The following is a 13,552-nucleotide window of genomic DNA, read 5'->3' on the forward strand; positions in this document are numbered from 1 at the left end:
AAGACAACCAAAACAAGGTTGAGAGTTGGGAAGAACAAGTGTGGAAACTGTTGTGAAGAGGGTCATACTAGGAAGACTTGTAAAAATCCAGCAAAGATTCTTGTAAAACCAACAAGCACTAAGAAGGGTGGAAGACTCTCTAAGGAGGGTAATATGCCCATTCAACCTTAGAAAGGGAAGTATACAAAAAGAAAGGTACTTGTTAATGCATTACCGTAAGCTGTTGTGTTTTAGTTATCATTGTATCTTATGTTCGGTCAATTACTTATGCAGCAAAGGACATTTAATAAAGCTCAAAAGCCAGTTGAGAAGGTAGATGCAGGACAAGCTGACCTTGAGCAACAGGTGAATATGGTATATCATCTTGTTATTTCTATATAGAGGAGGTTCTGATATGTACATGAGCCAAAATGCGGTATTCATGATTTTGCAACAAGCAATTATTGAGTATGCAATGCAGCCAGTAGAAAATGATTTCGTCCAAAGAGAGGATTCACTAACACCATTGGTAATGGTTAACTTGCTTTGTATGTCTTATTAAATTTGTCTGTTTTTTAACTTAGGCTGGAATCAAATTTGTCTACTTTCTATGTCATATTGTAGGAATCAATAAGAACAACTCCTGTCATTGAAGAGATAGTCATCCCTACACAATATTCACAATCTACAATGGTAATGTATTCTGAACATTTGTATAACATGTTGATTACCCAATAACTGCAAAGTTTAATCCAATATTATTGTGATTTGCAACAGCCACCACCGTCTACACAACCTACCCCAACAGGAAGTGCTCCAAAGAAGAAGTTGTTCCGTGCCAGGAAGAGAGCTAAGCATATCCCAGAACCAAGTGCAATGGGAAGAATTACAAGATCATCCACATCTAATTCAACTGGTGTACCTTAATGTGTTGTCGAATGTTATTATGTTAAGCTTTTAGTATTCTAGAACTTATCTTCCATGAATATTGGAACAAGACAAGTATGTGATGGCTACCCAATTTTGCATAGCTCTTGAGCTTTTGTGGTGGTTCATCACCCTTATGTAGCTACTTAACCGGTTTGAATCTTTGAACACTAAGTATGTTGTGTAAAATTATGTGAACCACCAAGTGCTAATTTAATGTGGTAGTTTGTGCTATTCAGGAACTCTGGTGATATCTGTGCTATTGTTATAGTCTCGTAGACATTGGATTCCTTTACCACACATTCCAATTAAGTGGAATTCTCCTAACAGACAAGTCAATTCAGAAGCCAATATTGTCATTACAAGAAGATATTACAAGAATTCATGAGTGATTTACATGATACACATTTGAACCACTAAACTGAAACAAACAATAACTACATCACATCTCATCATCCTAGAAACTGCCATTTTCCTTGATAGTTCTTCTTCCTTTTCCCTCGGCTGAACTTCAAACATCGTACTTCTTCTTTGCAAGTCATGATTCTGTTCCAACAACGGTGTGATAATGGTTGTTGCTTGTGTATCAAATTGAGCATCAATCCACTAGAATTATCCACATCCTTATGATCCATATGACCTATACCCTAGATACCTTCTTCCATAATTTTTCGGTGTGTGAGGTGTTCTCACTTTTACCCTCAATTAACACCGACAAATGCTCCCATCAACCCTACTATTCGAGTAATTAGAGATGACTAGTAAGTTATTAATTTATGACTGTTACTGATATACTTTTACTGCAAATACCGACATTAAACCGTATGACAAAGGCTGAGGTGTCACTCTCTCCTATCACGCAAGTGTTCACACAGACTACAAAAGAAAACTAAAAACCTGGGAAAAGGAACAACAACATGATGACACCCAAGCTAAAACAGTACGTGTCATGGAAAGACTACAACCACGAACGGCAGCAACCATGCAAATATAGCCCATCTATCCAAATACATACAATTACTCATCTATTAGGAATTTAGGATATTCTACCTAGCCTGAGATTTGGTTCTAAGCAAAAGAATTACAAAAATCATAACCGATTCGATCATTGTACACCTGACATAAGCATGAATCTGATTTGGCTGAGTTATATTGGTTGCGAGCTTCATTCTCTAACTAAACTGAACCTCTCAATGTCCACGTTCTATTATCTAAAACGTTAGCTAGCTTGTTTAATCTGATTAATTACACCAGCATGACAGAGATAAAAAATAAAATAAAAAATACCATGTCAAAGAAGAAGCACCTAGATATATTCTCCACTCTTGAAGTTGAGAAGGACCTAGAATATGTTATTAATGTTATAAATGCAAGTGGTGGACCTACTTTTACGGTAAGTAAGTTTTTGCATGGAATCCACTAGAAACAGAGGATTAATCTGATGGTCCTCATGGATTCTGGAACTGTAACTCCCACTTATACAAGAAAAAAAAGCTTTAATATACACTTACTATTTTCATGTTATTTTGATGGCCTCATGGATCTAGAATTGTAATACTAATAACTTTGGAAATTTGCGAATAAACTGAAACGGAATGGAATTCGACTATTTTTATGTTTTTAATCAGACTCACTTAATATACACTTATTATTTTTAGGATAATGTTTTAAATAGTTTGACATTTTCCCCCTTTTTTAAACAAGTAATCCAAAATTACCACACCAACATGAAAAATTTCATCTATAAAATCTTGGTATAAAATGGTATAAATTTTTATTTTTTATATTTCCTGAAAAAAGTTATACTAAAAGAGATTAAGACAGTATTCAGTATATTGCTGAAATAAAAAATGAAACTTAATTAATAATTGAAACTGAATTTGTTGTTTTATTTGATAAAAAATAGTAATTGGCTTTTAGCATTACAAACAGAAATTACTAAATAATTAAGGAGTAAAAATAGATAAATAAATTTATATTAAATTTTCTTTGGAAAAATGTATTTAGAAAATTACTTTTTTTTTTCGCCAAGCGGTAAATAATTGTATACACTACAAGAACCAACATCTCCAAAGGAGAGAATACAAGAGTAGCAAGATAAGAGCCAAAGACAAATCTATGCCGAACTAACAAGTCTCCGGATCATAGCTAGAGAGCGACGACTTCTATACTTCCCTAGAATCAAGATTCTATCCTTACACCGAGAAAGGTTCTCCTTAACAAAAAGAAAAAGAAATCATCACTAAATTCAACAAAATCAAACATCAAAAAGACTCTGTGTGTTGAGTAACAATTTTCTTAATAAAAAATTTATTTTAAAAAAGTAACATTTTTATTTTTAAAAAACGTTAATTAATTAATCTTTAATTTATTGAAAAAATATACGTCTTTTTATAATTTTTTTTTTAACCAAACAAATTCATACCTAAAATTCTCTTTATATACATAATAAATTTTTTTATAAATACGGAACGTAACAGCTCAAAGTTAATTAACCAACTGAATACTGCATGAAACGAAATTGTGTTGAGTTGAACCTATTATGCTTACGAAAAATGACAGCTTTGACCTTGTTTCTCCTTGTTGCTAGAACCATCGAGACAAAGTACGAACAGCTCTTTCTTGGTATGTCTAAATCTTGCTTTACACCTATAGTTGGCTTTTATTACTAGCATTTTTAACTAAATATGCAATTGCCCCGTTTCCCGTCTTCGATCAATAATTCTCTCTTTCCGGTAAAAAGATCAATAAATTCTCTTATATATAGAGCACAAGAACTAACAAGCACTAAACAAGCAATCTGCCGAGTTAATATTCAATGGCGCCGAGTCTCATAAAAGCACTAGTAGCCCAGGACCCACTGGTCGTCTTTGAAGCCCATAAGGCCCATCACGGCCCATACTCCGTCACTCTGGACGGCGACACCTTCACCGTCAACGGCCACCCCTTTCTCACCGGCGTCCCTCCTAACATCACCGCCACTCCGAACGCAGCCGGCTGCTTCGTCGGCTTTCACGCCCACGAGCCTCAGTCCCGCCACGTCGTCGACATTGGCGGGTTCACCCAAACCCGGTTCATGAGCCTTTTTCCGGTTCAAGGTGTGGTGGACCACCCTTTGGACCGGCTCCAGCGGCGACGACCTCGAAAACCGAGACCCAATTCTTGATGCTTGAAAACGACGTTGTTTCAAACCGACCGTATGTTCTCATCCTTCCCATCGTCGAGGGACCTTTTCGGGCCTCGCTCCAGCGCGCGGGTTCAAAAAACGGCCACGTGGCGATGTGCGTGGAGAGCGGGTCGGGTCGGGTCAGATGCTCGGACTTTCGGGCATGTCTCTATATTCACGCCGGAGACGACCCGTTCAACCTTGTACTGGACGCCGTCAGGGTGGTGAGGGCCCACCTTGGCACGTTTAAGCTCCTGGAGGAGAAGACCCCGCCACCCATCGTCGACAAATTCGGCTGGTGCACGTGGGACGCGTTTTACCTTAAGGTATTTATAATTCGGTTTTTAAGCTACTAAATTATGAAATTATGTATTGGTTACAACGAGCTAATGCTATTTCAACAAGTAATATAGCAGTGAAGTGGAAAAGCCAAATATTAATTATTTGAAATAATTTGAAGTTTTTCTTAAACATCTATAAGACTATATATTAGAAAAAAATGCATGAAAATTCAAACATGTGTAGATATATAATAGCCTTTGACTATATTTATGTCTGTAAAGGTTCACCCTAACGGCGTGAGAGAGGGCGTCAAGTGTTTAGTTGACGGCGGTTGCCCACCGGGCCTGGTTCTGATCGACGACGGGTGGCAGTCAATCTGTCACGACAACGACGACCCAGACAACGGCATGGAGGGGACAGACAAGACGTCGGCAGGCGAGCAAATGCCGTGTAGACTGATAAGATTCGAGGAGAATCACAAGTTTAGGGAGTATGAAAGTCACGGTGGTGAAAAGGGTTTGGGGGGTTTCGTTAGGGATTTGAAGAATGAGTTTAAGTGTGTGGAGCAAGTGTACGTGTGGCATGCTTTGTTAGGGTATTGGGGCGGGCTTAGGCCTGGTGTGGCCCGGTTGCCGGATTCGAAGGTGGTTACTCCTAAATTGTCACCGGGTTTAGAGACGACGATGGAGGATTTGGCGGTTGATAAGATCGTTGAGAATGGTGTTGGGTTGGTGGCGCCGGAGATGGCGGAGGAGTTGTACCGGGGCTTGCATTCTCACCTACGCGAGTGTGGGATTGATGGGGTCAAGGTCGATGTTATACATGTAAGTTTTACTATTATTACTAGCATTTCTGTTCTAATTACTGTAGTATTGGTTAATTACATTGTATTACTAGCAAATCTTTTCTAAATACTGTAGTTAATTACATGATAAATTTGCATATTTATCATCTTATCATAAGATTCTAATCAGGGGGTTCATCGGGTTCGGTTTTTCCGGGTTTGAGCCAAACCGAACCGAACCAAGGGAAATCGAACCGAAAATAATCGGTTCGGTTCTTGAAAATTCAAATATTCATATGGTTCGGGTTCGGTTCGGTTTAAACCGATTTAAAAATATTCATTTAATTCGAAATAGGAAGTTACGAAATTGTACTATTTGTTTTGTGTGTTTAGCTTATAGTTCAATTAATTGTCTAATATATTCATTTGTTCTAATTTATAACGAAGATTCGGAGAAGCCTTTTTCACTCTTTTGGTCTTTGGGAGAAGTGAAACTTTGAATTGCTGGGATGAATTTTAAAAAAAGAACTATGTTTTAATTTGTTTCATGTTTTGTTTTAGTCTTTTGGGTGAATGGATCGTGATAATTTCTTTTAAGACTTAAATATCAAATTACGGGGAAAACTTTTCGGTTTTCTCGGGCTTTTCAAATGTTTAATGTCTTCCAATCATAACCTAAAACCGAACCTAAACCTATTAAAACCGAACCAAATCCGAACTGACACATGTACGGTTCGGTTTTCAGAGTATTTTCGGTTTCGGTTTTTACGGGTTAGGTTCGGTTCAGTTCGGTTTTGGACTGATGAACACCCCTAATTCTAATACCTCGCTCCAAATCATATGATTTATAATTTACATAATTTTAAATCCAAACAGCACATTCCAAGTTGATTTACTTTTAGTTAGTATGTGGATAATATAAACGTCATGTATTTTTAGTATATTTGGTATGCACAATAACACAAAAAATAACTTAAGGTAAGCTGCATATAGGCAACGGAGACATGCATTTTAGCTCAACTGACATACGTAACACTTCTGCACACGTGATTCAGTATTTGTATTAAAAGTGGAAGTCACTGACTTGATTATACATGCCATTTTAATCAAAGTGCAAACTCTCCTAGCTTTGGATTCTAACTCTCTATAATCATACTCATGTTTTGCAATAAAACACATTTTTATATAACCCTTCCTAGTACAATGACATAACTACCGATTTCCACTTAGTTGTATATTTGTACCCAACAAATTTTTTGCTTGATTTTTTTTTTCTCAAACAATGTAAAAATAATTGATTGACTTGTTTTTGGGATAGATACTAGAAATGTTATGCGAGGAATACGGCGGCAGAGTCGAGCTAGCTAAATCCTATTACAAAGCACTAACGAGTTCGGTTAAAGAACACTTCAAAGGAAACGGCGTCATAGCCAGCATGGAGCACTGCAACGACTTCATGCTCTTAGGAACCCAAGCGATCTCCCTTGGACGCGTCGGTACGTTCCCTTTCACCCAAAACTCCGCGTTTCATCATATAAAAAACTCCCCTAACAAAATTATTATCTTCTACAGGGGACGATTTCTGGTGCACTGATCCAAATGGGGACCCGAACGGTACATACTGGCTACAAGGCTGTCATATGGTACATTGTGCTTACAATAGTTTATGGATGGGTAATTTCATACACCCTGATTGGGATATGTTCCAGTCGACCCACCCGTGCGCCGAGTTTCATGCCGCCTCTCGGGCTATCTCCGGTGGGCCCATTTATGTCAGTGATTGTGTGGGCCAACACGACTTCGAGCTGCTTAGACGGTTGGTGTTGCCCGATGGGTCGATTCTGAGGTGTTGGTATTATGCTCTTCCTACAAGGGATTGCTTGTTTGAGGATCCTCTCCATGATGGCAAGACAATGCTCAAGATATGGAACCTCAATAAGGTATATATATATATATATATACTATTGACAGTTTCATACATTGTTTCTTATTATGTTAGATTTTAGTTCTAACTTTTAACGCTTTCAAATTTTTGTTGGCGGATTTGAGACTTAGGAAAATTGAAGTATTATGTTTTACATTGATAACCATACAAAAGTACTCCCTTCATCCCATAATCATTTTCCCATTTCTTTTCCTGTCACTATTCATATCCATAGAGAATCCTATATATGGAAAGAAAAACATAGTCATGTGTGATATTGTTTTATTCGTCTCGAGGAGTGCTTTAATAATATCTAAATTTTATATTTTTAACTAATGTATATTTGAAGATATTTACGATAGAAAACTTGTCTCGGAAAATACATAAAAAGATATGGGAAGATCATTATGAGACGGATGGAGTATATGAAAGACCGTATAGTTCGAGAACTGGTTTAGTCATTAGATGACAGTCTTGTTGTCAGTTGCTTTTAAAATTGAATTTTATTGCCCATCACTGAAGATATGGTCTAAGATAGGGCACTATGATATTGCTTGTTAGTTCAGAGTAGACTTTTGTAGCTGTGTTTAGAATTTTGCTCTAGAGTTAGGTTTGTGTTTGTTTGCGTGCTTGCTTGAATTTTATTGCCCATCACTGAAGATATGGTGGCCCACCTCGACGGAAGCTGATTTACTCGGGGAAAGGATATGTACATCTTGATCTTAGACCCTGTCTCGATGAGATTTACACTAGGATGTTGTTGTTGTTGTTGTCGCGGTTGTCAATTGAGCTCAAAAGTACCAAGTAATATGGCTGCCTACATGACTAACAAACTTATTGGTTAACTTTGGATCATTTTGGCTTGTCTTTGAGCAGTTCACAGGAGTACTAGGGGCATTTAACTGCCAAGGAGGAGGATGGAACCCACAAACGCGCAAGAACAAAAGCGCTTCCGAGTATTCTCACCCCGTTTTGTGTCTCGTAAGTCCACGAGACGTCGAATGGAGCAAAGGAAAACATCCGATCTCCACCAAAGGAGTGGAAATATTTGCAATCTACATGTCCAAGGAAAAGGAGTTAAAGCTCCTAAAGGCAACAGACACTCTAGAGCTCACATTAGGTTGTTTCGATTACAACCTCCTAACAGTTTCCCCGGTTCGAACCCTGGACCCACCCGGGTCATTCTCGGTTCACTTTGCACCGATTGGTCTGGTCAACATGTTGAACTCGGGTGGGGCCCTTGACTCGTTGGAGATCAAGGGCGATGGGTTGGTTAGGGTTGGAGTTAGGGGGTGTGGGGAGATGGTGGTGTTTGCTTCACAGAAGCCTAAGAAATGTAAGATCAACGGGGAGGAGGTTGGTTTTGTGTATGAGAACAGTTTGGTGACGGTTAAGGTTTCTTGGAATGGATTATCTGGGCTGTCTGTGGTGGATTATTTGTTTTGAAATGGTGATTTGTTTTGTGTATGTGTTGTAAGTTTGACTTTGGTTGGCTGGTTAAGGATCAATTGTTTTTGCAACGTATGTTAATTGATTACTTATGTGTTTGTGTTGATGCTTGAGTGATCACTGATCATTGATGCACTGATATGTATATATAATAAAAGTGTGCTTTATGTGATATATAATGATACTACTCTCTTTGTATAGGTTTATTGTTCATTCAACAAATGCGGTTTTGTTCATGTTGGGTTATTGAGTAAATAAGTTCAACTTCCCTCCACTAGTTTAAGAATATAAATAAGTTCAAACCAAAGTCCAATGGTTAAAGAGAATTTTAGAGGTGATTAGAGAAATCAAAGTCCAATTGTTAAAAGAGAATTTTAGAGGTGACTAGAGGATAAGATTAACAAAAATAGATAAATTTTAGACTAATTTTAGAAAATATCTACCTAGAAAAATATACATAATTATTCACTTAACACAAGCTTACCACTATTATAATAGGAAGTAGTGCTAGGCATTTGTGTATTATTCTACACGCAAATACACAAAATAATACAAGGAAGCCTTCAAGTTTCAAAGGAAAAGTTAATCTTCTCTTACCTTGTCCACGAAATTAGTTTGCCTTGTTCTAATCTTCCTTCCTAATATACAAATGTCAACTTGTTTTTTATTTATCCAATTCCCATCTCAATCCTGCGAAAGAGGGAAAGTTGATATATTTTCCCAACAAGTGGTATCAGAGCCAGGTTCGTTTGCCAACCCGAGAGCTCGTGTGATTCAAGATGGAGGCTAGTGGTACCTTCAAAGGTGACATGTTCAAACTCACGGTGGACAACTAATCCTATTGGAAGGTTTGATAGAGGGTCATTTGATATGCAAGGACTTGCACGAGCCCATCACGACGAAGGAAAAGCCACAAGGAAAGGATGAAAAGGCACGAGAGCTCTCAAACCGAAAGTCGGTCGCCGTAATCCGTAAGTACATAGAACAATATCTCTTTGAGCATGTCTCTACCTATACAAATGCTGTTGAATTATGGACAAAACTAGAGTTCTTGATTCAAAAGAAAACTCCTCGAAACAAGGCCTTCCTTGTTAGACGGTTGGTTAAGTTGGAGTATAAGGATGGTGAGAGTATGATGGAGCACTTGAATAGTTTCAAGGGGCTTGTAAATCAGCTCACTAAGTTCAAAATGAAGGTCGAAGATGAGATGCAAACCCTTCTACTCCTTAGCTCCATGCCTGAGAGATGGGACACGTTGGTTGTCACTCTCAGTAACTCTGCACTAGAGGGGAAGCCTACCATGGACACTGTCAATGATAGCCTTCTAAACAAAGAAGTCGGGAGGAAGGAACGACGCATGAGTTTGGACTCGGAGGCAAACATCGTCTATAGTCGAGGTAGAGAAGAGACACGTGGGTGCTATAGACACCAAGACCGAGACCAGTCTTGAGGACGATCCAAGTCACGCACTAGGGTTACCTGCTACTACTGTGGCAAGGTGTGCCACATGAGATCAGAGTGTCGGACTCTGAACAAAGACCAGCCGACGGGTCACACCAAGCCATACAAGTTCAACCCAGCAAACATGCAAGAAGAAAGAACTACCACTGTCGTGAAAGAAGTCGATGAGGAGGTATATCTTGTTAGAGAAGATTTTCTAAGCGTTTCCTGTGATGAAAGCACATGGATCGTAGACAACGCTTCTTCCATACACGTCACCCCTAAAACGAGCTTCTTCACAACCTATCAAAGTGGTGACTTTGGTTATGTCCTAATGGGGAATGAAGGAAGGAGCAAGATCATCGGAAAGGGTTATATCATCCTCACATCAAGTACATGATGCAGGCTTGTTCTTAAGGATGCAACACGTTCCTGACATGTGCCTCAACCTCATATCTGGAGGATTGTTCGATGATGCTAGTATGGTGAACACCTTTGACAATGGAAAGTGGAAGCTCACCAAAGGCAGCTTGATCGTTGATCGAGGAATAAGAGACTGAAAATTGTACAAGACACATGCCAAACTTTGCAAGAAGGAGGTGAATCTCGTAAGTACAAACATGGAGATATGGCACCGAAGGACATATGAGTGAGAAAGGTCTTCATATCATTTCTCGAAAGAAAATCCTCCCTGACATGAAAGGTATGTACCTCAATCCATGCTCTGATGCTTAGCCGGTAAAAACATAGAGTTACCTTCCAAAGACCTTTAATACCTACTAGAAGAAAGCATATCCTTGAACTTGTACACAATGATGTATGCTCTATGTCGGAGAAATCCATTGGGGGTGCACAATGCTTTGTCACCTTCATTGATGATCAGTAAAGGAAAGTGAAGTTGTTGAAATCCAAAGACCAATTCCTTGATTCCTTTAAGGAGTTTGTTGCACGAGTTGAAAGGGAGACCGGCCAAAAGCCCAAGTGTGTCCTATTAGACAATGGTGGTGAGTACCGAGGTCCCTTTGAGGAATTTTGAAAATTTCATGGAATCAAGATGGAGAAGACACCACCCAAAATACCACAGCTGAACGGTCTTGCGGAGAGAATGAACAAAATAATAGAAGAAAAAGTTCGATGCATGCTCTTTCATGCTAAACTACCCAAGCCATTATGGGGAGAAGCTGTGATGACTGCAGTCGACATTATCAACTACTCACCGTCAATTCCCTTGGGGGGGATGTCCCAGAGGAGGTCTGGTCAGGTAAGAAGGTCTCATATGATCACTTGAAGGTGTTTGGGTGCAGGGCGTTTGTTCACATTCATAAGGAAGAACACCCCAAGCTAGATTCCCAAACCAAGGAGTGTATCTACCTTGGTTCACCTAGAGATGAGTTCGGCTATCTCCTTTGGGACCCTATCAACCGGAAAATTGTCAAAAGCTGGGATGTCGTGTTCTTTGAGTACCAGAATATTGAAGACATCAAGAAGAAGGAGAAATCAAAACTAAGAGCTAGCATGGACTCTTGCCCTTCTCAAGTACCACCCAAGAAATCAGAATAAGTAGATGGAAACAATGATGATGAAGAAGGTGCTCCTATTCCTGATTAGAATGATCAAGAGGATGACGAAGAGGCGCAACCAGAGTCCGAAGATGAGTCAGACACCCTCCTAGTGCCTGATCTAAGACGGTCTTACAGAAATAGGAAACCGTCCACCAGGTACTCTCAAGATGAGTATGTGACCCTCACGGATGAGGAAGATCCTGAAAGCTATATCAAGGCCATGGTTGACAGCCACAAGGCCGATTGGATCAAATCCATGGAAGATGAGATGCAATCCTTGCATGAAAACAACACCTACGAGTTGGTAGAGTTGCCTAAAGGGAGGAGAGCCTTGAAGAACAAATGGGTGTATTAGATAAAGTCCAAGGAGAATGACAGGAGGCCAAGATACAAGGCTCGACTGGTTGTGAACGGATTCATCTAGAAGAAGGCATCGACTTTGAAGAGATATTCTCTCCAGTGGTGAATATGTCATCCATCCGAGTTGTGCTTGGTCTAGGCGTAGCTCTAGACCGGAGATTGAGCAACTCGATGTCAAGATGGCCTTCCTCCATGGTGACCTCGGGGAGGAGATTTACACGGAGCAACCAGAAGGATTCAAAGTACCGGGCAAGGAGAACCTGTTGTGCCGACTGAGGAAGAGCCTGTACGGCCTAAAGCAACCTCCAAGGTAGTGGTATAAAAAGTTAGACTTTCATGGCGGATCACAACTTCCATAAAACAATGAATGATACTACTCTCTTTGTATAGGTTTAATTGTTCATTCAACAAACGAGGTTTTGTTCATGTTAGGTCATTGAGTAAATAAGGTCAACTTCCATCCGTTAATCTAACCCAAATTAAAAGCCAATTAGGGAGAATTTTTGATCAAAAGATAAGATCAAGAAGAAATCTAGATAAATTTTAGATTAATTTTAGAAAATATTTATCTAAGAAAGTGTGCATATTTATCCACTTAACATAGGTTTGCACTACTATAAATAGAAAGTGGTTCTAGGCATTTGTCATCACCCCACGAACAAATACACAAAGTAATACAAGGAAGCCTTCGAGTCTCAAAGGAAAGTTAATCTTCTCTCAGCATGTTCACAAAATTAGTTTGTCTTGTTCTAATCTTCCTTTCTAGAATACAAACGTTAGTTTGTTTTCTAGTTGTCCAATTTCCATCTCAATCCTACAAAAGAGGGAAAGTTGATATATTTTTTCAACAAGTGGTATCAGAGCCAGGTTTGTTTGCCAACTAGATAGCTCGTGTCATTCAAGATGGAGGCTAGCGTTACCTTCGAAGGTGACATGCTCAACCTCACGGTGAACAACTACTCCTATTGAAAGTCTCTGATAGAGGATCATTTGATACGCAAGGACTTTCACGAGCCCATCACGGTGAAGGAAAAGCCGCAAGGAAAGGATGAAAAAGGCATGGGAGCTCTCAAACCGAAAGTCAGTTGCCGTAATACGTAAGTACATAGACCAATAACTCTTTGAGCATGTCTCTACCTATACAAATAATTTTGAATTAGGGACAAAACTAGAATTCTTGATTCAAAAGAAAACTCCTCAAAACAAGGCCCTCCTTGTTCGACGGTCGGTTAAGTTGGAGTAAAAGGATTATGATGGAGCACTTGAATAATTTCAAGGGTCTCGTAAATCAGCTCACTAAGTTCAAAATGAAGGTCGAAGATGAGATGCAAGCCCTCTACTCCTTAGATCAATGCCTGAGAGATGGGACACGTTAGTTGTCACTCTCAGTAACTCTGCACCAGAGGGGAAGCTTATGATGGACACCGTCAGTGCTAGCCTTCTAAATGAAGAAGTCAGGAGGAAGGAACGAGGCATGAGTTTGCACTCGGAGGCAAACATTTTCTATAGTCGAGGTAGTTAAGAGACACGTGTGCGCTATAGCCAACGAGACCGAGACTAGTCTCGAGGATGATCCAAGTCACGCACTAGAGTTACCTGCTACTACTGTGGTAAGGTGGGCCACAAAAGATCAGAGTGTCGGACTCTGAACAAAGACCAACAGACCGGTCACGTCAAGC

General features: G+C 39.5%; 1 protein-coding gene across 1 annotated transcript; it reads left to right on the forward strand.

Moving 5' to 3' along the window:
• The first annotated feature begins 3,724 nt into the window (after positions 1-3,724).
• Positions 3,725-8,508, forward strand: LOC141249025 (uncharacterized). The gene is given in 7 exon segments (XM_073669519.1): positions 3,725-3,991; positions 3,993-4,055; positions 4,057-4,398; positions 4,636-5,178; positions 6,457-6,634; positions 6,711-7,078; positions 7,939-8,508. Coding segments are annotated over 7 exon segments (2,331 nt in total).
• The last annotated feature ends 5,044 nt before the right edge of the window (positions 8,509-13,552 follow it).

This window comes from Phyllobates terribilis, unplaced genomic scaffold (genome assembly GCF_046119375.1).
Source record: "Phyllobates terribilis strain yellow unplaced genomic scaffold, ASM4611937v1 Scaffold_4219__1_contigs__length_63592, whole genome shotgun sequence".
NCBI classification, from domain to species: domain Eukaryota; kingdom Metazoa; phylum Chordata; class Amphibia; order Anura; family Dendrobatidae; genus Phyllobates; species Phyllobates terribilis.